General features: G+C 31.4%; 1 protein-coding gene across 1 annotated transcript in view; it reads left to right on the top strand.

The window, feature by feature from the left end:
- Pex13 (peroxin 13) overlaps positions 1-27,955 on the top strand; it is a 33,479-nt gene that overhangs the window by 4,705 nt on the left and 819 nt on the right. Inside the window, exons 2-4 of the mRNA XM_067264877.1 lie at positions 7,852-8,372; positions 15,456-15,647; positions 22,345-22,470. Of these exons, the coding sequence (XP_067120978.1) occupies positions 7,852-8,372; positions 15,456-15,647; positions 22,345-22,470 (839 nt within the window). The remainder of the gene's footprint in view (positions 1-7,851; positions 8,373-15,455; positions 15,648-22,344; positions 22,471-27,955) is intronic.

The following is a 27,955-nucleotide window of genomic DNA, read 5'->3' as shown; positions in this document are numbered from 1 at the left end:
GAATTTGGAAACCTTAGTTTAAGGAATCTATGCCACCCTTATTTTTATTATAATAAACCTATTTCTGGTTTATCCTTATCTTCAATTGTTGTACGTGTTGAATGAATAGTTAAAAGGTGTATTATAGCTCTTCTTGGTTTAGGCATATAAGAAACTAAAACTGTAATTTTTTTTTCTATTTTTATTAGGAAGGAAACTAGTAGATATAAAGCTTTTATTTTTCCTTACTGTACCAACTATTGTTAGTCTGATGATGATGATTTTCTGGTTCAAAATCTATAAAATAATAATCAGAAGTTACATTGCAATTTGCATGATAATATGGTTCTATTAGTCTTGAAACTAAACTAGATAATCTTTGTTCTCTTGGTCATTTTCTTTTCTTACATATGGAATACCATTTAGAGAATAAAATGTGTTATAATCACAAAACCACCAAATTTTTAAGCTTGTACTGTCTGAGTGGACACCTTCTGTGAAAGATTACTAAAGTAATGTTTCTTAACCACTCTGCAGTGACTGAAGGATATATCTGTCAAGGGCAATCGTGTGGCACTTGTGAATGACAGCTATATCCACAAAAGAATTTTGCGAATATCGCCAAAAACTACTGCAAAAAAATTCACATAAAAAAGGAATTATATGACAATTAATGTTGCCACTTTTACAAAATTGCAACCCGGATGGCAGGTCAGGTTTGTTTGAACAGAAGTTCCTGACGCATGTGCAATGTCATTTTACAATGCGAAGAATAACGTGCATGTCGGTTCTAAATCAGTTACAGTTAGGGACTAGGGACTTGCATAGGAGTAACGTGTGTAACCTAAATTAAGAAAGAGCAGATAATTTAGCTCCATAGATGTGTACTGATGTACAAGCAAAAAAAAAAATGTCGAGAGGCAGGTTGTGTGTCACACGTCGGCGTAAACAGAGTAACATGGCGGAATGGCAGATGTGCTTCAGTGAGTGTGAGGTCTTTTGCTGTTCAAATGGTGTAAATTTATAAAAATATTTGCAAGAACTTTGTTTCATCGTAATTTCACAATTTCTACAAAATTCCCAGACAAAATTAATAGTTCACCCAGACTGTCCAGGTGAAAACAGTAGTGACAATAAAAAAATACTTTACTAGACATAACTATTTACAAAATCTTTTTTCAAAATGGTAATGAGAAAAAACGTGTGGGAAAATACTTAAAAAATTTCCCACGTTTATTCTCCACTACATAGGGATAGCACCATACCTGACTAACCCACTGCAGAAAGATTAAGGTTGCATATAATTTGATTTTCTAAACAGTGTATTGGAGCAAACTTGTTTTTTTAATAATGTTCTGATCTTATACTTTTATCATCATATATGACAAATTAAAAAAGATTCTTGAATTGACAGTCTTATAGTAGCTCTGCAAATTAGAGGACCAAAAAACAGGACTCCACAAAACTTTGTAACTGGTTTTATTGAGTTTCAAATATCCTGCAGTAATAAGAAGTCCAAACAACGCTTGGATTTCTATTATGTCAGATTGTTTCCATTAGTGTCTCAGATTATGGTTACTGCATACTTGTACAGTTTTTTACAGTAAACTGAACGATTTGTAAAAAGATACCAGAAGTTATAAATAAGTGAAAATTGTCAAGTATATTGACAACTTTTTCCAGGTGGAAGAGCAACTATGTGTAAAGTCCCTCTTATAATGTTATGTGACTGAATTTTCTTTTATGAAGATGGAATGGAAGATTTACCATTGTACCTAAATCATGATTATCCTTTTCAGATTCAGAAGTGATTATATTGTCTAAAATATCTGATAACTCTGGTTTATGATCAAACTCTTCAGAATTTTCTTCATCAACATTGTCAAGTATAGTCTGTTCATTAACACAGGTTATGTATAATATCCCGCAGTTCTTGATCAGACAGTCCATGTTGCAAAGACATTCTAACAATTGAAGTAGATGTTATCAGAAACAAAATACATAAATACATTTGAAATGCATACTTATGTAATTTTGCAGCAAGTAAATCGAACAGCAAAGAAGTAGCACTTTCAAACAACAACAGTCAGAGTCTGTGCAATTCTTTTTGTATTTCTGAACAAGAAAAATGTACATCTGACACAGTGAGTCTATTAGACTCATGTTATCCATTTGAAGATATATTATATATTATAAGTAAAAGAAAATATTTTAGATTAGTATACACAAACTGCATTATAATTATAAAAATAAAGTTTTGTAAACATAAATTAACAAATACATAAATCAGCAAATAATAATCTTAAATCTAAAAAGAAATATGCAAATTAATATGTTGAAAAGAATCTGACAAACTCACCTTATTTGGATAAGAGTTAAATTTATTTTAAAATTTTGGTCTTTATCTTGAATATCTTGCAGATAGAAATAAATATGGATTTTTCAAACTTACAAATATATAACAGTGGATCCTCACTATAAATATTTAGCATAGTATCTAGTTATTTAATGATACTGTCCATAATAAAATAAGGTTCATTGATGATAAATATTCATTTTATAATGAGGCTTACAATTGGCACCAGTCAGATCTCATGTGAAGATTAGTTCAAATAGCAGAGAAATGCAATGTTTTGTGTAATCTTCATTTATCATTTTCGTCAAATATATTTTGATTTAAAAAAATTATTTTATTAGATTCTGTTTAAATTTTCTACTTTAAACTATTAAGATACTGTATTATAGCATAGGGAGGCACTTCTATGATATATTTGACTTTGATCTTATAAACACAGAAGAGATTTATGTGAATATCTTAAAAATCATCTAAGTATAAAGAGTATAAAAATAAATTTTAAAAATCTTATGGTGAAAGATATTTTGCACTATATATTTGTAATAATTGTAATATTTTCAAAAATTTTGTTTCAGTTTTATGTTATCCATTTGTAAGCTGGTTTTTTTTCCCTTCTTTGTTGTTAGGAGACACGGAAAAAAGTTTAATCCTTAATTTAAAAAAAGTAAACAAATGAATAATTTTGTTGTAAAAATCATTTTTTTTAGAGAGGAAACTATCTTACTTCAATTTCTGAGTCTTTGAAATTAATTATCAAAGCACAATGTATTTTTTTGGTTTATGCTGTAGTATTGTATTTAATAATATAGTAGGTGTCTTTGGAACAGGTTAACATTGTAAAGCAGAGATCCACTATTTTAAATTTCATATCAAAGTAAAACTCCACAATGATTTAAGGAAAAAGATATTGCTTTTATTGGAGTAATAATTACAAAAATCGAAAATCATTCAATCACTTAAGAGCTTAACTGCTCATCTTCAGGAACTCAGAAGAAGGTTCTGTTGCTATGGGAGCAAAAACTTGAGATTAATCATTATTATAGTAACAATGATTGATTTTTTTGTAAATTTATGCTTTCATAGCAATGGAACATTCTCCTGAGTTTTTGAAGAAAAGTAGTTAAGCTCTTAAGTGACTGAATGATTTTCAAGTTTTTTAATTATTACTCCATTAAAAATATTTTTGGGCAGCAATTTGAGAAAACTGTCGACCTATAAATTTCCATTGTCATCTGTCTGTCTACTGTCTTTCCTTAATCTCAAGAATGGAGTTAGATAGATGAACATAAGACCAGATATGGAAAACTTAGGGGCAAGAGTACCCTGATTAACTATATACAAACTTCCAATGCAAACCAGAAGACATGTTATTTCAATTCAAAACTTTTCTCCTGAAAGGTGTTAATATATGACTGGCATGACACTGTTGTTAATGGGAAAAGTATGATGTACAGGGGTAAGCCACTGTTCATTTGAGGTGGAGAGCATATATTTTAAAGTAAATAAATTTTAAAAATATGATTAAAAACTGCAGCCTGGCATTGTGATGCTGTCACAATAAATAATTGCTCATTTTCATTAGATTGCATATTGTAGAAATCAATATGCATGTCTGTTTACAAAATTTTTCCTAAGAAATGATTGAAAATATTGGAAAATTAAAAATATCACTGCATGTTAATGTTTTTGTGGTGTGGTTATTTTGATGAGAAAAATTAATTTGTTGTTGTTTGTCAATAACAACTCTTCATTTTTAATGGTGAATTTATTTTAAGAAAACATGTTTCCTAAATTTTGCAAATAAATATCTACTAATGTCTGGTCTTCTAACTGTAGAATTCAGTAAAATAATAAAGATTTTTCTTCATCAAATATTTTTTCAAATTTTACAATTACAAAGTTTTGAACTTATTATTAATTTAAAAAAATCCAGCAAGTTGTGCAACATTCCTGGCAACATTTGGTGGCTCCATCTGTTATGATATTTTATTAAAATAACTTTTTTATGTTTTTAACTATTATAAAATGACAAAAAGCTTAATTTTTAGGATAAGGATGGATTTTATTAAAAATTGTAAATGCTAATAACAAGTAAAATCATCATTAAGTCTAACCTTACTGGAGATACAAACAACCATCTTTATCTTCCCACTTTCTCAACCTTTAATCATTAAAATTTAATAGCATCAATCTCCCTAATAAATGAACCTTCCTGCAAAATTTCAGAAATTTTCAACATAAAGCACAGGGGTTATTAAGCTTCAAATAGGGTGAACAAAATCGTGCCATACACACACACACAATCATACATAGAAACTCCCGATTATTTTGCATTTCTTGATGTTTCAAGGTCCTGAGTCCAAAAATCACCCATACTTTCTCTCTGTTATATATAAACAACTGGAAAAGTAAAAATAGAATTATTCAAACAAAAATAATGTAATTTTATGAAACAATAAATGAATAGTTATTATTATTTTGTAATATGGCTATATTTTTTAATCACATTTATATGATATTTACAGGCAAAGGTTCAAATCTTCTGACCTCATGTATGAGCAAACTTGACAAACCACGTTAAAACACATTTTCATACTCAGTATTCCATATCTATTTTTTCATGATCATTAACTCAAATGTGATCAAACATTATTTGCTAACAGTTAGAGCAGTTATAATGCACACTTAAATGAAAATGCCCAAAACCCATAGCAGAGAAAGTGATACTTAAACATTTATTGGGCTGCAATTTCAAAAAATTGTAGACTTATAAATGCCTACTATCTTTCTTTATTCTTGAGAACAGAGTTATTATAATTTGAGATAAAACTGCAATCTTATACTAAGATTGCAGTTTTCTTTTATCTTTATCACAAAAGGAAATGATGGTATGATATTGTCCTAGTGAAACCATTCTAGAATAGCAAAAATATCACCAAGTTTATGGATATTAGTTTCTGGAATTATGATGATGTCCTGAGTGATTTTAAAAAGAAAAAAACAATCTCCAATTATGAATATTATCTTTCTTTGTTACATAAATTGTGAGATTTCATAAAAGAAAGAAGACAAGAAAAACTGATTTGGAATGTAAAGTTCTTCCACAACCACTTCAAACTGTTCAAAATCAGAGGACAGTTCTCAAATGTGACTTTACAAAAATTAGCTATTCCCTCATATTTTCAACACGTAGGTTATAATTTCATATGGATATTATCTATTAAATTAAAGAATTTAATTGTAATTATTACATTGAATTACTCATTTATCCATAGATTAAAATTATACAAAAATAAATAAAATGCATTTTTTGTAATTTATTTCCATCTCTGCTTTATATATAATAAACATCCTGAAGACTGATGCATTGATACTAAACCAAATTATCACTGTAATTAATTGTGTTATTATTTTGCTATTATTAATAATAGCAAAATAATAGTCCAATTAATTATGATGATTGTTTGGTTAGTATCTCTGCTTTTACAGAAATATATAAAATTTATAACTTGTGTCTTTTTAATTGAGAAAAAATCTATCAATTAATAAATTTGTTATAGAAATTTCTTTAAAAAATATTCAGATTTTCATGCAAGTCATTAACTTTCATAAATAAATACAAATTTAAGATTAAAATTAAATTAAACCAAACTAAATAAAATGGAATTTGGTTGGTAAAATACCTTTTAGATTAGTGATGAGCAACCTTTCCTGGATGCAGGTCCCAAGTGAACTTCATAGGCTTGTGATAGGTTGTATGCATTTTTTTATGACATTGCAGATTATATTCTGCTAAGTATCAACATACTTCATGAGCATCAGTACACTTGATACTAAAATAATATATGCTAATGATATGCAAACTAGTAATATATATAGCAGTGATTCTCAAATTGGGGGTCACTGAAAAATTGATGCCAGATCAGTTTTTTTCAAATATTTTATAAATTTACTATGGATTCATGTTTAGAAATAATAGAAATAAAAAATATATAAAATAATTTTTACTTAAATAAATTGCACATATAAATAATAAAAAACAATATAAATATTTTAATACGAGCCTAATATTTATAAATTTGTGCGCTATTGGAGAATCCCCGAGTTCCACTCTCAGTCTAAACCAGTGGTGTGCAAACCGTGGGTCACGACCCCCAGAGGGGTTGCGAGAAAATTTTTCGGGTCGCCAAATTCAAAGAAATTCATTTCACAATAAAAAATATAAGGCTTTTATTCAACAAGTATCAGATATCAGTAAAATTATGTGTTTTTTTCAAACCTCTAATAAGGAAGAAACGTAAGCGCAAATTCCAGAAAGAACTTTAATTACGTTGACTATTTAAAAAAAGTCTACCGTCTATCCAGGGATCACGACAAAGTTTTACGTAAAATGAGGGTCGGAAATGAAAATAGTTTGCACACCACTGGCCTAAACTATGATAGAACAACAATGTCATTTGGAACGGTGTTTGCTAGCAGTGTTGTCTGTAGGCAAGTCGAGTTAGAAATACAGTAGAGCGTCGATTATCTGAAAACCGATCAACCGATAGCTTTTCGGTCGACAAATTTAAATTTCTGCTAGTGCTGTGGCAATGCAATATTTGGCTATGTCTTGGGCTACTCCAATATTATTTTAGTTGGTGTGCGTTTTTAGCTGGCAGCACTGGAGCGACCATGAGAGAGTACTTAACCCCCTCCCTCTGGGATGTTTTCCTACACATAATCATTCTTCGGGGGTCCTTTGAAATTTTTAAGTGCAAGAGGGGGGTCGCGGACCAAAAAGTTTGAGAAACACTGATATATAGTTTAGTCTCATCTTTTTACTGATCAAATTCAGTTTGAATGTTTTTTCATCACAAATATCATTATAATTAGGGTTGCATAATGCATGGGGGAGAAAGCAGGAAAATAAGATTACATTACCAGAGTTGCATATTAGGAAATTGCAGCCCAAGGGTTGCAGGTTGATCAAGAATGCTCTGGATAGTATTGAATAGGCTATTTTAATTATGACCACCCAGTACATTAAAAAAGTTTATTAGAGTAAAAAAATGAATAAGCTATATTTACTTCTGATTATCATTCCACTTTTTTTTTTTTTTTTTTTTTTTTTGAAAATCTTTTTAAAAGCTATTGTGCATTTGAAGTAATGTATATTTGTTAAACAAATATATCACACTATGAAAAATTGTTCCACATTTTATATGTATGTATGATCACATTTCAATTTTTTATAATAGCATGAAGTTTACAAAGAGCAACATACTTACAGAATTCATTTATTTAATTGTGTTAAATTTTAAAAATATATTTATAAGATAATATAGTAAAATTTGATTTTTTTAAAGAAAGTTTTTATGTTTGTGTAAGATTTCATTGACATTTTATTAATTGAGTAAACATTATATCTGAATTGTATAAATATAAAAGTTTAGTCTTGTAATAATAATTTTAATTTCTAATGCTTGAATTTAATATGCATTTATAATGTAATACAATATCTTTTTTGTCTCTAGGAGTAATAATCGCCCATTGATGAATTCTGAATTTGCCGGAACTGTTTCAGATTCGTCACTGAATGAAAAAGGCCTACCTCCACCATTGCCACCAAGACCTATTGATCGAAATAATCAATATTCTAGATATCAAAGTTACAATCATTTTAGTCCATATAATAGTTTCACTGGTTTATCTGGTCCTTATAATTCTATGTATAATTATGGATTTGGTGGTAACAGATATGGATATAACTATGACTGTTATAACAATTTTTCTGATAATAATAATAGTTTTATTCATATTGCCGAGGAAAGTTCTCGTCCTGCATTTCAGTCAATTGAATCATTTGTTCATGCAGTTGGTTCCGTAAGTATGATGTTAGAATCTACTTACCATGCAGTGCACAGTTCTTTTCGTGCTGTTTTAGGAGTGGCAGAACATTTTTCTCGACTGCGTAACCATTTAACTCGTATATTATCTACACTTGCAATAATAAGAACCTTACATTGGTGTTGTAGAAGAATTTTGTATTTACTTGGTAAGTATTAACAGAAATATTTTGGTATGCTTTTTATTAACTTTTTCTGTAGGCCTATTTTTTCTGTTTACATAAAATCTTGTAACTCAATTTTCACTCACTTCCCAATTAAATGCTAAACCAAGAAGAATTTTGATAATTCAGTATTCCATATATAAAACTAAAAAGTAGTAAAAAAAAATTTTTTTTACTTCAATTATTTATATTGAGATAGTTAAGTGTACCATTAATTTAATGGTTACCAATGGTTAATATTTTTAATGTGTTTATAAATCATGGAGTACATTGATAATTTAAGGACTTATCATACAGGAATGTACTGTACTTCACTCACATGGACAAATCAAATCTTTCTTACAATGTATAAAAATAAACAAAAAGCAATGGAATCAGTTATTTATAAATTTTAAAAAATTAAAAAGTCTAAAAAATACTTAAAGTTCTCTTTTAAACTAGTGAGTTAAAATTACTCAGGTTTTCCCGACTTCAAAGAAACTCAAAATACACAAGTGGAAAGAATTGAAGTTAACAATCACCTCTTACTTTATTAAACCTTTTCACCAAATAATTAATAAAGTAAGAGGTGATTGTTAACTTCAATTCTTTCCACTTGTGTATTTTGAGTTTCTTTGAAGTCGGGAAAACCTGAGTAATTTTAACTCACTAGTTTAAAAGAGAACTTTAAGTAGTTTTTAGATTTTTTAATTTTTTTCAAATCTATCTGTTAGTTGTTCTGCAAGATGGAGGAAAGAAAGTCCCTTACAACATATTGAAACAATTATTAAATATTTAAATCACTACATAATTATAAACAACTAGCAGATAAGCCCGGTGTTGCTCGGGCAAAAAGTAACGATAGCGAAGATTAAGATTATTACATTATAGCCAATCTTACCCATTTTCACAGAATGCAAGAATTAGGTTCCATTGTTTCCATACTAATTAGAGAATTTTTAGATGGGTCTAAAAATATGTTCGATTTACCACAAAAACGCAAAAAACCGCATCTGCTCCTGTAAATCTTGCATGCCGCTTTCTCTTAACACTTCCATTGTTAAGGAATACACTTCTTTCATCCCCACGTGGTATCCTACTAAAACTCAGTTAAAAACAAAAAATTGCATCTAAAATAGTACAGTAGGAGCCAAATTCTTCAGGGTAAGCCTTAATCCTCTCCCTCTCCCCTGTGGGGGGAATTTCGAAAAATCCCTTCTTAGTGTACGTTCTCGTGACGTACTCTAACTGTACCAAATTTCAACTTTCAACTCCTAATCATTGGGCTCTGTGATTATTATTATTATTATTATGTTGGGTTAAGTGAGATATACTCGGTTGACACCGGTGGCTGTGTACTATGCCGGACCAAAGTCAAGGCATAGTAACCAAAATAGAAATTAAAGTGTATCAGTGTGTGTGTCTGTATTCAGGAATTTTCTCACAATATGACATGTATTCAATATAGTGGCCTTCTGTAGTGTGATGTATGTATTTCTATTCAATTGTAATGTGCCCAGGCTTTTGTATAGCGTGTGTGGTATGACACCTGTAGAGGAGAGAACAACAGGTACAATAGGCACCCTATCCATCTTCCACAGATGCCTTATTTCCTGGGCAAGTTCTGTGTACTTGCTAATTTTTTCAGTGCATGCGTTTTGTATATTGTGAGTGTTTGGAATGGATATGTCTATAATGTATGTGATTTTATTGTGTTTGTCAATGAGTGTGATGTCTGGTCTGTTGTGGTAAATTGTTTTATCTGTGATTATGGCTCTGTCGTAGTACATTTTGTGCGTGTTGTTTTCCAATACTGTCTGTGGAATGTATTTGTAATATGGTTCGTGGATGTCTACTAATTTGTGTTTCCTTGCAAGCTCTTGGTGTATTATATTTGCTACTTGATTATGTCTGTGTAAATAATCTGTTTGTGCCAAGAGCTTGCAACCAGAGGTGATGTGTTGTATAGTTTCTGGCATGATGTGACATTTTCTGCATGTGTCATTTGTGAGTGTTGCATCTTTGAGTATGTGTTTTCTGTAGTTTTTAGTATTTATGACCTGATCCTGTATGGCAATCATGAATCCTTCCGTCTCCCCAAAGAGGCATCCCCGAGCTAACCAGCTGTTTGACGCAGTTTTGTCAACAAAATCCTGGGCCAGATCGTAAGGATGCCTGCCATGGAGTGCCTTTCGAGCCCACGATTGCTTAATGGTGTCTATGCTTTTTATATGTTGTGTTGTGTCCATATGATGTGAGTGTAAGTTTAATGGTGTGTTATTCGAGTCTGCTAGAGTTACTGCTTTATGTAATTGTGATGTTTCTTGTTTTTTGTAGAAAAACTCTCGCAGTGACTGTATTTGTTTGTAGTGAAGGTTAACTATGTCAATCAGGCCACGTCCGCCATCTTTACGTGGAAGAATTAATCTTTCTGTGGCGGATTTAGGATGATGTTGTTTATGCTTAGTAAGTGTTGTTCTTGTTTTCCTTTGGAGTTGCTCGAGATCTGTGTGAGTCCAATGTATAACTCCAAAAGAATATGTGAGTACTGGGATGACATATGTGTTTATTGCTTTAACTGTGTGTTTTGCATTTAACTCTGTTCTGAGAATAGCATTTAACCTACTTTGGTATTCTTTAATTAATCTTTGCTTTATTTGTGTATGTTCTGTTAGTTTGGCCTGTTGGAATCCTAAATACTTGTAGAACTCGCCCTCTTCCATGGATTCAATAATGTCTCCATTTCCAAGTGCAAAATCTTCTTTCTTCAGGATTCCTTTTTCTATGTGAACTGTTTTGCATTTATCTAGGCCAAATTCCATTTGTATGTCCTTGGTGTATGAATGTGTGATTTGTAGGAGTTGATGAAGTTGTTTTTGTGTGGATGCATAAAGTTTTATGTCATCCATGTACATGAGATGTGACAGTGTAAACTGTGTTGTTTTTTCGTGTCTGATATTGTAACCATATTGCGTGTTGTTTAACATGTTGGATAATGGGTTCAGGGCTAAGCAGAACCAGAGAGGACTCAAGGAATCTCCTTGAAATATTCCTCGCCTAATAAAAATTTGGTTTGTTTGTATGGAAGTGTTACTAACCCTGAGATGTAGTGTTGTTCTCCAGTGCTGCATAGTGTTTTGAAAGAATGCAATGAGTGATGGATGTATTTTGTACATGTGTAGAATATGTAGCAGCCAACTGTGTGGAACACTGTCGAATGCTTTTCTGTAGTCTATATATGCCATGTGTATGTTTCTGTGTTGTTTGTGTGCTTGCCGTAGAATGACTGAATCTATGAGTAACTGTTCTTTGCATCCCCTGTGGTTTCTACGACAACCTTTTTGCTGTTCTGTTAGAATGTTGTGTTCTTCAACGTGTTTGTATATTTTGTTTGCGATACAGGATGTCAATAATTTGTAGAGTGTTGGAAGACATGTAATTGGTCTGTATTGTGTGGGGTCTGTGGTATTGTTGTTTTTAGGTTTCATGTAGGTGATGCCCTGAGTAAGAAAATTTGGCATGTCTTGTGGATTGATGATGATGTGTGTTAGATGTTTAGCTAGTTCCTGGTGCAGTGATGTAAACTTTTTGTACCAGAAATTGTGAATGTTGTCTACACCAGGTGTCTTCCAGTTGTGTGTTCTGTTAACAGTGTATTGGAAATCATGTATGCTTATTTCAACACAGAGCATAGTTGGTATGTTGTGCAAGTTTCTGTTCTCCTCCTCGATCCAGCCTGCATCAGCATTATGCGTGACAGCACTGGACCAAAGAGAAGACCAATATGTTGTGAGTTCTTCTTCTGTTGGTGTGCCACTGTGCTGTGTAACAGTGTTTGCTTTGTTATTGATTTGTCTGTAAAAGAGTTTTTCATTGTTTGTAAATAATTTATTTTGTTGTTTTCGTAGTGTACATGTTTTGTATCGTTTGAGTCTACGTGCTTTGGCAGCAAGTTTTTGTTTTAGTGTATCAATGTATTCTGTAATGTGTGTGTTGTGATGTTCATGTTTTGTGTGTGTTTTTATTTTCTTGAAAATGTTTTTGAGCTGTTTCCTTAATTTGGGTGTTATGTTGTTTTTAGCGTATTGTGTCAGCTTGCCTAATTGCTGTCTAATGTCATTTATTTGTATTTCTATTCTTCTCTGCCAGGCAGGCTTGTGATAGAATTTTGTTTTCTGTGTGTTTGTCTGTGATTGTACTTTCAGCCCATGGTGTGTCACTACTGTGACTGTGCTGTTATTATTATTATTATTATTATTATCATTATCATTATCATTATCATCATCATCATCATCAACCCATCTCGATTATATTATAAGACTAGCTGTTATCCACAACTTCGCCTGTGCGGATTTTGCAAGCAAACACCATTTATATTAAGTATTTCAACAACTATATAACACTTACCATTGAGAATGATGAGAATTGCTGAAAATCAAACAAACTGTTTTCAATTTCGTCAATTTTCTGGAATGTTTACAATTGTTCTATTAATTAAACCAATATGCAATAACAAATTCAAATTAAAAACAGTTCAAACATTTGGTTAAAAAATCGAAATATTGGGTTGTTCGGAAAGTTTGTAGCGATTTTTGATAGCCGACAGTTGAGACACCGATTGACACAAAAATGATTAGAATTGTACAAACCAATGAATATTACGATAAATGACCTTGAGACGAGTCCGTTACAAAAAAAACCGTTAAGATTATTCAAATAGCATTTAATTTGTCTCATTGCAAAAAATAGATGCGAACAACGTGCATTATCGACACTTGTTTTTTTTCTTTTTTCGTAAAGGCAAAAATGCTGTACAAACAGCAAAAAAGATATGTGATGTTTATGGTGGGAGTGCTGTATCAGAATCAACTGTTCGAAAGTGGTTTGCAAAATTTAAAACAGGTAATTTCAGCCTTGAAGATGCTCCTCGCTCAGGAAGACCTCCTGTTATTGAAGAGGACCAGATCAAAGCATTATTGGATGAAAACCCTCATTACACAACTCGAGAGATTGCAGACATAGTGAAGTCATCAAACAGTACTGTATTTCAACATCTAAAGAAGCTCGGATACGTGAATCGTTATGACATTTGGATACCTCACGACTTAACGGAAAAAAACTTACTGGATCGCATCTCCATTTGTGATTCTCTTGAAAGACGAAATGAAAATGACCCTTTTCTGAAGCGTTTAGTGACAGGTGATGAAAAGTGGATCATTTATAACAACATCAGCCAAAAACGATCATGGGGTAAGAAAAATGAATCACCATTAAAAACTCCAAAGGCCGGTCTTCATCCAAAGAAGGTCATGCTCACTGTCTGGTGGGATTGGAAAGGAGTCCTGTACTACGAGCTGCTTCCACAGAATCAAACAATTGATTCTGATAAGTATTGTTCCCAATTGGATAAGCTGAACATGGCAATTAAAGAAAAACGTCCGGAACTGGCCAATAGAAAAGGCATTGTGTTTCACCAAGATAATGCCAGACCTCACACGTCTTTACAAACACGCTAAAAATTATTGGAACTAGGCTGGGATGTTTTACCCCACTCCCCTTACTCACCCGACCTTGCCTCGTCGGACTACCATTTGTTCCGTTCTCTACAAAATTCCCTTCATGATAAAAACTTTGATACTTTGGAAGCTTGCAAAAACCACGTGGATCAGTTTTTCGTGGAAAAAACTGGAAAGTTCTACGAAGAGGGTATCATGAAGCTGCCCCATAGATGGCAACACGTCATTAAAAACAATGGCGCATACATAATGGAATAAAAGTATATTTTTAGTTTTAAAACAATTTCTTTTATTTCTCTTAAAAATCACTACAAACTTTCCGAACAATCCAATATATAAAAATATTTATAACAATGTCTGAAATGTTATCAATTTAATATACCTAAGTACTCAATGAACACTAAACGTAGTTGAAAACAAAAAATTGCATCTAAAATAGTACAGCAGAAGCTGTTCTTCAGGTTAAGCCTTAATGTGTTTCCTCTCCCCCTGCAAGGGGAATTTTAAAAAATCCCTTCTTAGTGTGTTTCCATGATGTACCGTAGCTAACTGTACCAAATTTCACCACTTTAGGTTCAGTGGTTTTCTCTGGGCAATGATTCATCAATCAGTCAGGACAAGTAATTTTATATATTTAGATTAATCATTTAGTTTGATAGTTTTATACAGGATGACCCAAAATTCAGTCAACATTTGTAAAGACAAATTGCTATCTTGTTCATAAACTTTATTATTTACAAATCTTTGCAAAAATTGCTGAATGCTTGCACAGTTAACTGAATTTCTGGCCGACTTATATGAAGATTGATGACACTTAGAATAAATAGTGGTTGAAATATTAGATTTTAATGATGATAACCATGAAAAAACCTTAAGGAAATCTCATTGAAAAGTTTTACATAAGAACAACATTAAATGAGACTATCGACGTGGCTTTCACTGTATACATTTTACAATATTATAATTAAAGATAAAATTAATAAGGTGTGATCTTCAGAATGTCTACATTAGCAACATTATCATATACTTCTCTATATAACACATTTAATTAAAGAAATGTAATATGGTAATAGAGGTACCTCTATTACCAAATTACTTAATATTTAGTTATTACTGATAACAAAATAATAGTCTGATTTAATTATGGAAATAGTTTGGTTTAGTATCAATATATCATGCTTTGGGATGTTTATTATATATATTATTTGTAACATAATATTGCCTGATTAATTAGGCTGTTTTTTAGTTGATTATTAATACATTGGGTTCTTGTAATACGATACTTATATATTGGAAATAAATTATTGATTGCTTTAATAAACATATTTCTCTTAGTGACAAAAAACAGTACTTTTGTTAACTTTTGGAAATTAACCCCCATGTTTTGTATTAGCCCTTTGTTTCATATAGCACAGATTCACATAACACAGCACTTTTTTGGAACGTGACTACTGTGTTATATGAGAGCTACCTGTAACTGAAAAATACTTGTCAGATTTTTATAATTGATTATAGATTTGATTGATTCATTCATTCTAAAAATATTAAATATTTAAATTTCATTAATATTTAGGTTTAATTAAAGAAAATCCAGCCGCAGAACAAGCTTGGAACAATGCTTCAAAATTGCCAATATCATTGGATGAGAATGACATGAAAAGACCAAAAGCCTCTTGGCCTATATTAATGTATTTTGCAGTTGTTTTTGGTGCCCCATGGTTGATATGGAAGCTTCTCAATTCTATTGCTAGAAATCCTGATTCAGGTAATTGAAACATTTCATCTTTTTATTTTTACAACTAGCGGACCCAGCCACGCATTGCTGTGGCTCAAAATGTATCGATTATAAATGTATAACACTTTCCCTGTGGGGGAATTTCGAAAAATCCCTTCTTATTGTACGTTCTTGTGACATACCCTATTAAAACACAATTGAAAATGCAAAAAACTGCATCTAAAATAGTATAATAGAAGCCAAGTTCTTCACAGTAAGCCTTAATCCTGTCCCCCCACTGGGGGGATTTTGACATGTATATTATATAAAAACAGGTGTGTATTCGAATGCAACGTTGTGTCAAAATTTCAAAGGAATCGGTAGGAACAAATGAACATTACATTTTTATTTATATAGATAGATAGAAGATGATCTGCTTTAGTTCATCTAAATAATGCCTCACAGAAAAGCAAACTTAGGTCGTCATACTCGCAGAGTTAGCACCATCTGTTGGACATAAAAGCCTTAATCCTGTCCCTCTTCCCCTGGGGGAATTTCGACATCTATATTATATTTTATTATATAAAAACACGCCCATATTCAAATGCAACATTGTGTGAAAATTTCAAAGGAATTGGTGAAGAACTTTCGGAGATTAGCTATTAGGAACAAACAAACGTTACATTTTTATTTATATAGATTGTTATTAAAATGAATTAACTTTCTTTTCAACAAAGACCAAAATAAAAAATAAATTTTAGTAAATCTACTATTAAAGATGGCTATACTACTATAATGACTAAGGTGATATATAAAAAGTAGTAAATGTATAATTAATATATTTAATTCATTTATAAAGGATATAAAATTATATTTCTATTCAAATTAAAATATAAATTCTCTCTTAATTCTTCTAAGGCAAAGCAATGAAATGACTACTTAACTTTTAAATATTTCATGTTTAAAATAGAAGAGTAGGTGAAATTAACATATATATAATAATTAAATATCTGAAGACAAAAGTCCAAAAAAGCCACCATTTATTAACTTCGTGTTCCAGACTACACATTCTTGGCAACTGACCATTCTTTTTAGGCAAAAAGCTAAAAAAGTCCTTTTAAAAACACAAAAAATATATCCAGTTAAAAATACAAAAATTTTCTAAAAAGGAACTGGTGACATTAGGATATCTTCTGGTTTCCATGTTGGCTTTACACTATGGAATACCATAACATCAAAGTGATATTTATGCACTATTAGCAATTCTTAATTATATATATTTATTGTATTGTATTTTTGGTGTATTTAAAATAATATTATAGATATATAATTTTTTTTATTTATATAAATGAGGATGTTTGTTTGTTATACACTTCTAGGCCATTTGACCTATTTCTATGAATTGAAACTTGGCAGTTACATTCAAATACAATATACATTGGACTCACACAGATCTCGAGCAAAGGAAAACAAGAACAACACTTACTAAGCATAAACATCATCACCCTAAATCTGCCACAGAAAGATTAACCTTTCTATGTAAAGATGGTTGACATGGCCTGATTGATATAGTTAACCTTCACTACAAACAAATATGGACATTGATGTTTCTTGCTTTTTGTAGAAAAACTCCCACACAGTTACATAAAGCAGTAACTCTAGCAGACTTGAATAACACACCATTAAATATAAAAAGCATAGACAACATTAAGCAATTGTGGGCTTGAAAGGCACTCCATGGCAGGCATTCTTATGACCTGGCCCAGGATTTTGTTGACAAAACTGCGTCAAACAGCTGGTTAGCTCGGGGATGCCTCTTTGGGGAGACGGAAGGATTCATGATTGCCATACAGGTTCAGGACATAAATACTAAAAACTACAGATAACACATACTCAAAGATACAACTCATGAATGACACATGCAGAAAATGTCACATTATGCCAGAAAGTATACAACACATCACTTTTGATTGCAAGCTCTTGGCACAGACAGATTATTTATATAGACACAATCAAGTAGCAAATATAATACACCAAGAGCTTGCAGGGCTTAAAGTGACTCTCTTTTTTAGCTTTTTTAGCTTTTTTTCATAGCTCCTCTCTTTTTTAGCTTTTTCTGAGAAAAACTCACTTTTTTAGCTTTTTTCACTTCCCATGTGAAATTTTTTTTTCGTAAATGCGCTCAGGAGCGAAATAGCAACCAGCACTTCCCTGTATGCCTTATGGACTGTGCGCAACATGTTAAGGCACTGTCGTACACACATGTAGTGTACTACATTTATATAGACTAACAAAACGAGGAGCTTTCCAAAGCTTGATACTCTGCACATGCTGTAGGAATTTGCACGTGGGTTCTCCTTGCTTGTATCCTTGTGAAATACCGATCTCCGCAGCGCTTCGATATAATCACGCTGCATTAAGTCAAGTACACTTCTAGTTTGGCGTTAAGAGTGATTTTTATACAGCATTATTTTTAGCATTTGTATTTATTTAAGTGCAGTGGACAAAAGAAAGAAATAGATTTTATTTAATACTAACAGTAGAAACTCATGTTTTAGCAACGGAAAATCGTATAGAACCCAATACTTTCTGAAGTAAGTTGCTAAGCAAACTTCTTCCCAACCGCCTGCTATTCTTGAGCTTAAACGATGACATTTACTCGTTTTTGACTACCGTAGAAAAACCGAAAAAATAATTGTTGAGCGATAATAAATTTGATTTCTACTGTTATTATTAAATAAAACGTTGTAGGACACTCGTTTCAAAGCTTGTATCTTTCTAGCACTCTGTAAAATTAAAGATCGAGCGAATCTCGTGCCAGGAAATACAAGATTTTAAACTAATATCCTAAATATTAATAACTTCTGTAGAGACAATCTTTAGACAAAGACAAAAGTTTGGTTTTAAGTGGGTGCTTATATATTTGGCATGCACCATGGTTTTCTGCATTCTAACGGTGTCCTTCATTTTCCATTTCGACAAACTATAAAACTCTTCATGCACGTGCGCATTCGAACAGCTGCGGTCAATCCGGCACCAAATTAAAAAATTAATTTGTAAATATTTAGCGTCGAAAAACTGCTATTTTCACTTTAATCTAGCTTTTCGATATGCTTCTAGTCGAACTCAGTCAAAAAATTAATTTAATTATAATTTATTGAAGATTTTAATATTTTAATATTAGAAAGTAATTAGCATAAATTACATGGTGTCATGTCTCATCTTCGCTCCCGTTCAAGTTTATTGTCCTATACATGCGCCGATGTTTGTTTTTACTTCTGCTGGGGTTTTATTTCAACCTCGACCATTTGGTTACGCAAAGTGGGGAGACGGGCATCATGTGATCGCGTACCTGACTTTTTACAAGTTTCCTTACCTCGAAAGAAACTTATACTTTTTCTTGATTTTAATTATTATTAATTAACTTTTTTGATGGATTCTTATATCGTTGTATTATCTAAAGTTGCAGATATAAATGCGTAAAACTTTATTTAAAAAATTGTTTTTCTTATATTTTAAAATTCAAAAATAAATTAAATATCGGAAATGCTAAACTATAAGTACAGTGTGTTTTACATTATCATTGCGAACAGATACAGCCAATTATTTTATAAACATATTTATTATTTCAATTTTTATAAATTATTTAATTTGATGCAACGTAATCAATTAATTACTGTGGCGCGTTAACATGGGCGTAGCCAGGAACGGGCATGGGTGGGCACACCCCCCCAGTTAACCTGGTGCCCCTCACCAGAAAATTACAGCCCAGCCCCCACGCAGTTAACTTGGTGCCCCTCCCCAGAAAATTACAGCTTCTACTAGGCCCCCCATAACAACGCGTTAATTAATATGGAGGCGAGACTCGATTCAATTACTTTTTCATTTCAGACATTAATTACAGTGTTATTTTAATGTAATTTTATACATAATGTATGTTTATTATAATTAATAAATCTATATAGGAATAATATCTGTGTCTAATAAAACAAAGCGATTATAAAAATGAAAAGTGTGCGTTCCATCTCAATCTTTTGTGAGCGAAATTTCATGATTTTAATTTTTAAAAAATGAGATTTTTATTTATAATTTCTGTAATTTGATCTATAAGAGCAAAAAACTAAACTTATCAAATATCAACTCTCTGTAAATAATTTCATCATTTGCTTATTAACGTCAGATTTGTTAAATTTCATGGGATTGTATATTTTTCAACTTGAGGGTAGTAGAAAGCTTTGTATATTTTCTCCCGTGAAAGTAATAAACTCTGCCGGTTCCCCACGGTGAAGGACAACAAACTGCTAAATGTTTAATTACATTGTTTTCATAAACTCTCTTCTCTGTCAGTTGTGGGTCGAATGACTAACAAATTGTTTTATTGTATTCAGGGGAATAGATTTGGAGACTAGTATTACCAGTAATGAATGCTGTAATTTTATTTTTAATCATTTAAAAAATATTGATAAAATTACCAAATAAATGATTGGGTCACAATTACTAGTGGTATTGCTATATAACAGACGTGGGCAAATGAGACTCCGAGAGCCGCATGCGGCTCTTTTTGAATTTTATGTGGCTCTTGCTGAAAGTGTTAATTTCTGCTTTTTATTATTATTTTTACAGTTTTATTTCCACAATTTTGTGAAAATATGTTTATTAAAAAAATTCAATACTTGTTCTATATTATATAATAAAATCCAGGTACAGAACTGCAGTACAGAATAAAAAAGTACAGAACTGCGGCTCCCATGCATTTTGCAAAACCTACATTTCGGCTCCCACTGAACTTTTGCTTGCCCACCCCTGCTATATAATGAACATGCAACCCACTGATTCTGCCAGAAGTTGTTTTTTTTCTTCTTTAATTACATTTTTTTTATGAAGAAATCAAAAAATGTACCTTGAAATAAATGGCATTTGAAATTTGGCATGTTATATGGAAACACATTCTGGTAGTTATGTTACTATTCCATTTGCTTTGCTGTGTAACGGTGGGAATTCTGTACGGGGCACATGAAAACTTAATGCGGGCCTGTTCTGACTTAATGCAGTCTTACTGGTCACTTTTCTGGAGTATAAACTCAGCCTAACTATTTTCATATTTAATCTTATCAGTCCACTTAATAATCAATCTAATATCATATGCAATGTTATTGATACAAAATATGTGTTCATTTGTGTGTTTTTTTTAATAACGCCTGTTTTCGTTCATTTTAACACTATTAGCTTTTTTAGCTTTTTTTCAGTGTGAACTCTCTTTTCTCACTTTTTTTTTATTGCCATGACTGCTTTAAGCCCTGAGCTTGCAAAGAAACAAATTATTAGACATCCACGAACCATACTACAAATACATCCCACAGACAGTATTGGAAAACAACACACAAAATGTACTACGACAGAGCCATAATCACAGATAAAACAATTTACCACAACAGACCAGACATCACGCTCATTGACAAACACAATAAAATCACATACATTATAGACATATCCATTCCAAATACTCACAATGTACAAAACACATTCACTGGAAAAATTAGCAAGTATACAGAACTCGCCCAGGAAATAAGGCATCTATGGAGGATGGATAGGGTGCTTATTGTACCTGTCGTTCTCTTGTCTACAGGTGTCATACCACACACACTACACAAAAGCCTGGGAACATTACAATTGAATAGAAATACATACATCACACTACAAAAGGCTACTATATTGAATACATGCCATATTGTTAGGAAATTCCTGAATACTGACACTGACACACTTATTTAATTTTAGTTTTGTTTTAGTTGCTATGCCTTGACTCTGGTTTGGCATTGTACACAACCACCAGTGTCAACCGAGTATAACCCACTAAACCTAACATAATAATAATAATAATAATAGGTTAGTGGCATTACATAATTCTATTAATAGTATCACATGACTTAGACTCATGCAAATTCATAGTGTCAATTCTTATCGAAGCACAACTTCCAGGAACTTGCACAATGTACAAGTTCATTGATTCTGTTTTTGAAGCAGATCAGGCCCAGGACCCAGTGGAGTTTTTAAACTCCCTGGAATCAGCTAACTACCACATCATAACCTAAAGCTAAAGGTTGGAGCACCAGTAAGGTTTTTGTGAATTTTGGACCCACCAAAGTTATACAATGGGACAAGAATGATCACAAAAGAACTGTTGCTGAAAATATTAACAGGAAGAGTAGCAAGAGATGTGTTAATTCCAAGAATAACATTGATTCCCATGGATATATCATTTCAGTTGAAGCTGCAGTTGAAGTTCCAGTCAGATTAGTCTTTTCGATAACTATAAACAAATTGCATGGACAATCATTAAAAGTGGTAGGTATGAACTTTGAAAGTGCATGCTTTTCTCATGGCCAGCTACGTGGTTTGCTGTAGAGTCAGATGTCCTGAGAAATTTATGTATTGGCCAGAGGGAAAAACAAGTTATTGTTTATCAGAAAGCTCTACAATAGAAAGTATAAGAGTTGATTATGTATAAGCTTTTTCTAAGTAATAAAAGTAAATTCAAAACTTTATATAAATCTTTTATCTTTGTCCTATTTTACTCAAGCAAGTCTGGGTACATAATCTAGTTATATGTAGTTTTGGTATATTGAAGATAAATTAATTTTTTTTTATATTTATAAATTATATAAAAGAATATTAATTAATTGTACTATAACTTAGTAATTGTAATTTAAAGTTATTAGTAATAGTAAAAAGTTAATTTTATTTTTAGATTCTAATCACTGGGCAACAAAGAATGAAGACTATTACCTAGGAATTGCACAATATGATTTCCGTGCAGAAGAACCCCGAGAAATATCATTTCAGGCAGGACAAGAAATAGTGTTGGCTCCTAAAAGTAATTATTAAACTTGTAACAATTTTTATTTTAAAGATAAATATAATTTTTCTACTAATTTTACTATATTAAAATATTTTCATATTTTTATTTAAAAGTTAAATGAATTCTTAATTTTCAAAATTTAATCAAATTCAATGATTTATTTAAGACAGAAATCTTTAACAATAAAATAGAAAATAGATAGAATATTAAGAAAATTTAGGTCAGTAAAATATTTTACAATTAACTGGAAAACATTAGAAAAAGTAAGTGATTGCTTACTATAAAGACATTTTAAAGTTTTTTAAGAAAAACAAAATTTTAAAAATTTTGCCTGAAGATGAAGAACATAAGTTTGTTGAAAGTGCTAGCAAAAATAAATCATTATTTTTCATTTAGGCAGGTCATTAATATGCTACATAAAATACTGTTAAACCAGAAATTTCTCTAACACAAACAGAAAATTTTTTGGCATAATAGCAGCTAAATTTTATAATTAATTCTGTAACCTGTAAGCTTGAATCATAATAGACTAACTCCCATCACCAAGAAGTCAGTCAGTTTTTTTCTTTAACATTGTATTTTCAATGTCTGGAAAGTAGTAGTGATAATGCAATCTCTCTCTCTCTCTCATCAAGAATAATAGTTTTTTTAAACATTAATAATTACTTTTTCAGATATTTATCACACGACTTCCCTAAATTAAAATTAATCCAGTTTATGAAAAAAATAGGAACACAAGTTATCAAAAGATTGCAAAAAAATTGTTTTTGGACCAAATGTTTCTACTGTCTGTATCAAAAACAATGGGGAAAAATGTTTTTTAATTGGAATGTTTCATGTTGTATTGCAGTTGCATAAGAGACAATAACCAAGGAACAAAAATCCTGCAACGAGCAATTTTTTTGAACTTCAATAACTTTGTAATATAAATATGATTGTTGCTATTATATAAAAATCTAATTATTAATGAAATAGAAAAAGACATGTTTTTTACTTTTTTGTATTGCACTGTGAAAATAATTTTGTAGCAACATGGTCTTTTAAAAGAAAAAGAATAACAGCAGCAAAAATCCTGCAACACAGGAAAACAGACAAAAGTCCTTCAATTTTGAAAATGTAAAGATTGGGACATCAATAAATGTTTGCATTTATTAATGTCCCAAATAAAGATTTTGTCTATTTAAGGATGGAAACACAAAGGTGTTGTGATAAAAATAGGTGAGGAATATCCTAATTGCATTTCAAAGAATAAAATTTGTAACAGGGATTATGGTTATGGAATTTTAACTGCTTATGGATTCAGGAGCTTATAAATTGTGAAGTAAAATATTGATTTATCACTTTACATTAAAATAGTGGGTGAAAATCATATACCAACAGTTAAATATATTCACTGTCAGAAAAGTAATATTTATCAACAGGATGGTGCCCCTGCCCATAAAGCCAAAAAAATGATGATATATTTTGAAAACCTGGGAATAGAGATATTAGATTGGCCTATCGATTTACTAGACTCTAATCCCATAGAAAAAATGTAGGATAAAGTAAATATATAATTGAAACAAAAACATACTGTATATTCCGGCATATAAGACAACTTTTTAACCCAAGAAAATCTTCTCAAAAGTTGGGGGTTGTCTTATATACCGGTTGCTGCAGTTGGCCGGGATGTCCGAGGTATGGATAGAGATAGAGCGGCGCCATGCCCAGAAAAACACGCATCTTTCACCCATTCAGCATGCCCTTGTATGTATCCTATTACCGTACCTCTTTCTCTGTCTCTCAGATCTTGCTCCTGAGGACTGCAGTGAAGCGGTGCAGACGTGCATGTGAAAGATCTGAGAGGCAGAGAAGGAGGTACGGTAATAGGATACAAGGGCGGGCCGGTATGTTGTGACATCTTTCTTCAAAATCAAGCTAGAATCAATCTTTTTCTTGAAATAAAAAAAATTATTGAGAGAAAAGAATTGATAGTGAAAAACATGCTCGCAATCGATGATAGTGATTATCGCGAGTGTGTTTTTCTGCCAAATTTTTCCTACCCGAAAGGTCACGTATAGGGATTGCAATCCAGCAGTGTTTTCAATCCAGCTGGATTTTTGCTGGATCCAGCACAGATCCAGCGCAGATGTATTTTTGGTGCAATAAAGTGTTGTCTATCTATCCAGCAATTTTTTATTTCTTTAAAAAAACATAAAGTTTCTTAAGTATTTTAAAAAATGTTTTATTTGGACTGGTCACTATAAATCAGTAAAACTTCTTACACATTTAGGTGGTAAACTTAACTTTGGTTCGGTTTAACACTTGAGATAGAGATAATTAACTTCAAATGTTTAGTTAGATTATAATTATAATGTAATCTTTAAGTTAAATAATAGCAAAGGTAATTCTACTAATTAATTTATATTAATATATTATATTATAATAATGTAAGGATGGATAATCAGTGGTTAAGTGGCTATCAGTCTTACCAGTTTTCTTATATAGGCTCTACATATTAGTCTGTAGTTATTTATAAGTATATAAAAACTATGTACTGGTAATGGAATAAGTTAAATGAACTACCTCTTTATCAATCCAGCAAAATTTAATAAAAACATTTTCAATCGTTTTTAACAATCTTCCTCAGTTACGAAAAGGTAGAACATTAATTAGAACATAAAATTTGTTCGGAATAAATATAAAAATTAATGGAAAAAGCCCAAGCAGACAAAATATAGATAAATAAACAAAATAAATAGCGAAAAGGAAAAAAATATAAGATATGACAACAATACGACCATTGTCCGTTAATAACATTAATTAATGTAAAATGATCTCTACGTGGTAGACGAGTCTGCATCTGTATGGTTTATATAACCAGTTGTCATGTGCGCTTTGCAGATTTCCAATCTCTCAAGATGTTTGACCATTTGCCTATTTGTCGTCATTTTTGTAATTGCCGCTTGATCCCATTGAACGTTAACATCCTTCTGTCCAGCTCTAGCTGGATCCAGTCTAGTAGTTAGCAAAGTGGCAACACCGACAACATAATTGACTTTCTATTGTCAAGGTTCTTACTGATTGTATATTTGTGCTCCTTGAGCCTTTGTTTTAAACTGCGCATCGTTGCACCCACATAAACAAGCTTGGAATTGAAACAGTAGTCGTGTAAAGGTACTGAATATATACCCGTTGTTGAATTCCGATTCTCTTTCTTTTTATCGTTTCTTAAAAGTTTGAAAACAGTGGAATTACGTCTGTATACAATGCGAAAATTATTAGACCTGGCAGTACATCTATGTATCTTGTTTAAAAATGGGATGTAATTAAGCACTATTCTTTTTATATTTATTCTGAACACATTTTGTGTACTATAGTTAATGTATTTTTTGTAACTGAGAAAGATCGTTAAAAGCGATTGAATACATTATTATTTTATTAAATTTTGCTGGATTGATAAAGGTATAGTTTATTTATAAGTAATTTAATTATTAGTGTTAGTAAAGTAGTGAGTAAGTAATTAGTAGCAGTCTAGTAGTTAGCAAAGTGGCAACACCGACAACATAATTGACTTTCTAAATAATGGCGCAAAAGTCTGAGTATTTGCGGATCCGCAGCGCTGGATTGCTGGATGAGGGATCCAGCAATTGCAATCCCTAGTCACGTAGTGTCTGTTTACATGTTTGATGACAAACAGCCTTGTTTATAAGTGACAGTTTACCTGCTAAGTACCTGCATGTCATAAACATTTGAATTAAAATTACCATATTGAAATCAAATCTGATTTTTTTTACTTTTATTTGGTGTACGCGGGATAATCTTATATGGCGATATCAAACTCTATATTTTAACTGTAAAAGTCTGGGGGTCATCTTATATGCTGGAATGTAGACAAAAACATACATCTAGTAAGGAAAGAAATTACTGCCCAAGAATGCGAGATTAATTTATTCCAAGCCACAGTTTTAAACATCAAAGGTGGATCCGCACAATACTAAAATCAAAGTTGCAGGATTTTTGTCTTTATGTGTACTTTTGTATTGCACTATGAAAATAACTTCAAAATAAAATTTGTGGTATTTTAAAAAGAAAAGAATCTCTCTTCCTATTTTATTAATAATTTTAATGTAAATTTAATTTGTTGCCACATAAAAAAGTTACTGAGTTTCAAAAGAATTGCTCGTTGCAGGACTTTTGTCCTTCAGTTGTAATTTAGATTGAAAAACATTTTCATAACTTAAAATTCATGACACAATATTAGGGTTTCTCAAACGGGATCCCGGTTGTTTTTTTAACCCGGGAAATTTTTCTTATCCCGAGAAATCCCGCATATTTCTTAAAAATTCACCTTTTTCTTATTTTGTGTTAAGGTTGAGGAAATTTTGCAAATAGAGAGCATAATTAACTCATAAATACAAATGTATTCTGACAGTTTATTATTTTTAAACCTACTTATTAGTTTTTTTTTAATTTTTGCTCGTTATGACACATCACAAATGGTCAATAATCAATATGTAGCTTATTTTTGGCAGGACTCTGAAAATTCTTTACTTGTCAGAACCTGTAGTATCTGGAATAATTGTGCTTACGCTGTCTTAATTTTTAACCATGCCCAGTAGCTTCAATAACTGTGTAACGCCAGGTTGTGCAAATTGGGCAAGGACACAAACGAGTACGCAGTCTGCAAGTATGAAGTTTTTCTTCATAACCTGATTATCAAAGACAAACAAACTGCCAAATTATTGAGCTATGATGTTTCTATTAAAGCAGTCAAGGTAGACAAATCAAGAGCACTAGAGGAAAAAAAGTACTACTACAATCTCAAAAACGAATTAGAAATCTCTCAGGATACGGGTGAAAAACACATTTGTCTTCTCTTAAATGCATTAAACACGATTCCAATCACATCAACATCAATTGAATCAGAAAAGCCATTCTCAGTAGCAAGACTTTTCATTACTAAAATAAGAATTAGATTGAGTGATCAGAGTATTGACCATCTTTGCTTTTAAAATCTTATAAAAGTTTACAATATTTTGTATTATATTTTATTTAAAAAACAAAAATTACCTTCTAAGTTAGAAGTTTGATCTAAGTTCCTTTTTTTTTTTAATTTTCAACTCAATTCAAAGGCACTTTTTGTTCCTTTAGTAAATGAGTTGTTGTATGCAGTTTCCAGCAAACTTTAATAGAAATTTTCACAAATAGAAAAAATTTATGTAATTCAAAGTAATTTTTAATAAATATCTTACACAGCATTATTAATATGATTTTGGTGGTTGCAGAACATATTAAATTATAATAATTTTTCGTTTTTTAAAGTATCATTTGATTTCATGATATTTTGTATATCTTAAAAATAATTAATTTTGTCCCGGGATTTCCTGGGAAACAGTTCACTTTTATCCTGGGGACTGGGAAATGAGAAACCCTACACAATATTATATTTTCATGCTATTCCTGAAACTACAAGAGACTAACTTAGAGATAACACTAGTTTGTATTCCTACCTGTATTA

The sequence above is a fragment of the Centruroides vittatus genome, unplaced genomic scaffold, assembly GCF_030686945.1.
Source record: "Centruroides vittatus isolate TY-2023 unplaced genomic scaffold, ASM3068694v2 contig_1048, whole genome shotgun sequence".
NCBI lineage: Eukaryota > Metazoa > Arthropoda > Arachnida > Scorpiones > Buthidae > Centruroides > Centruroides vittatus.
This window is presented reverse-complemented; position numbering and strand designations above follow the sequence as displayed.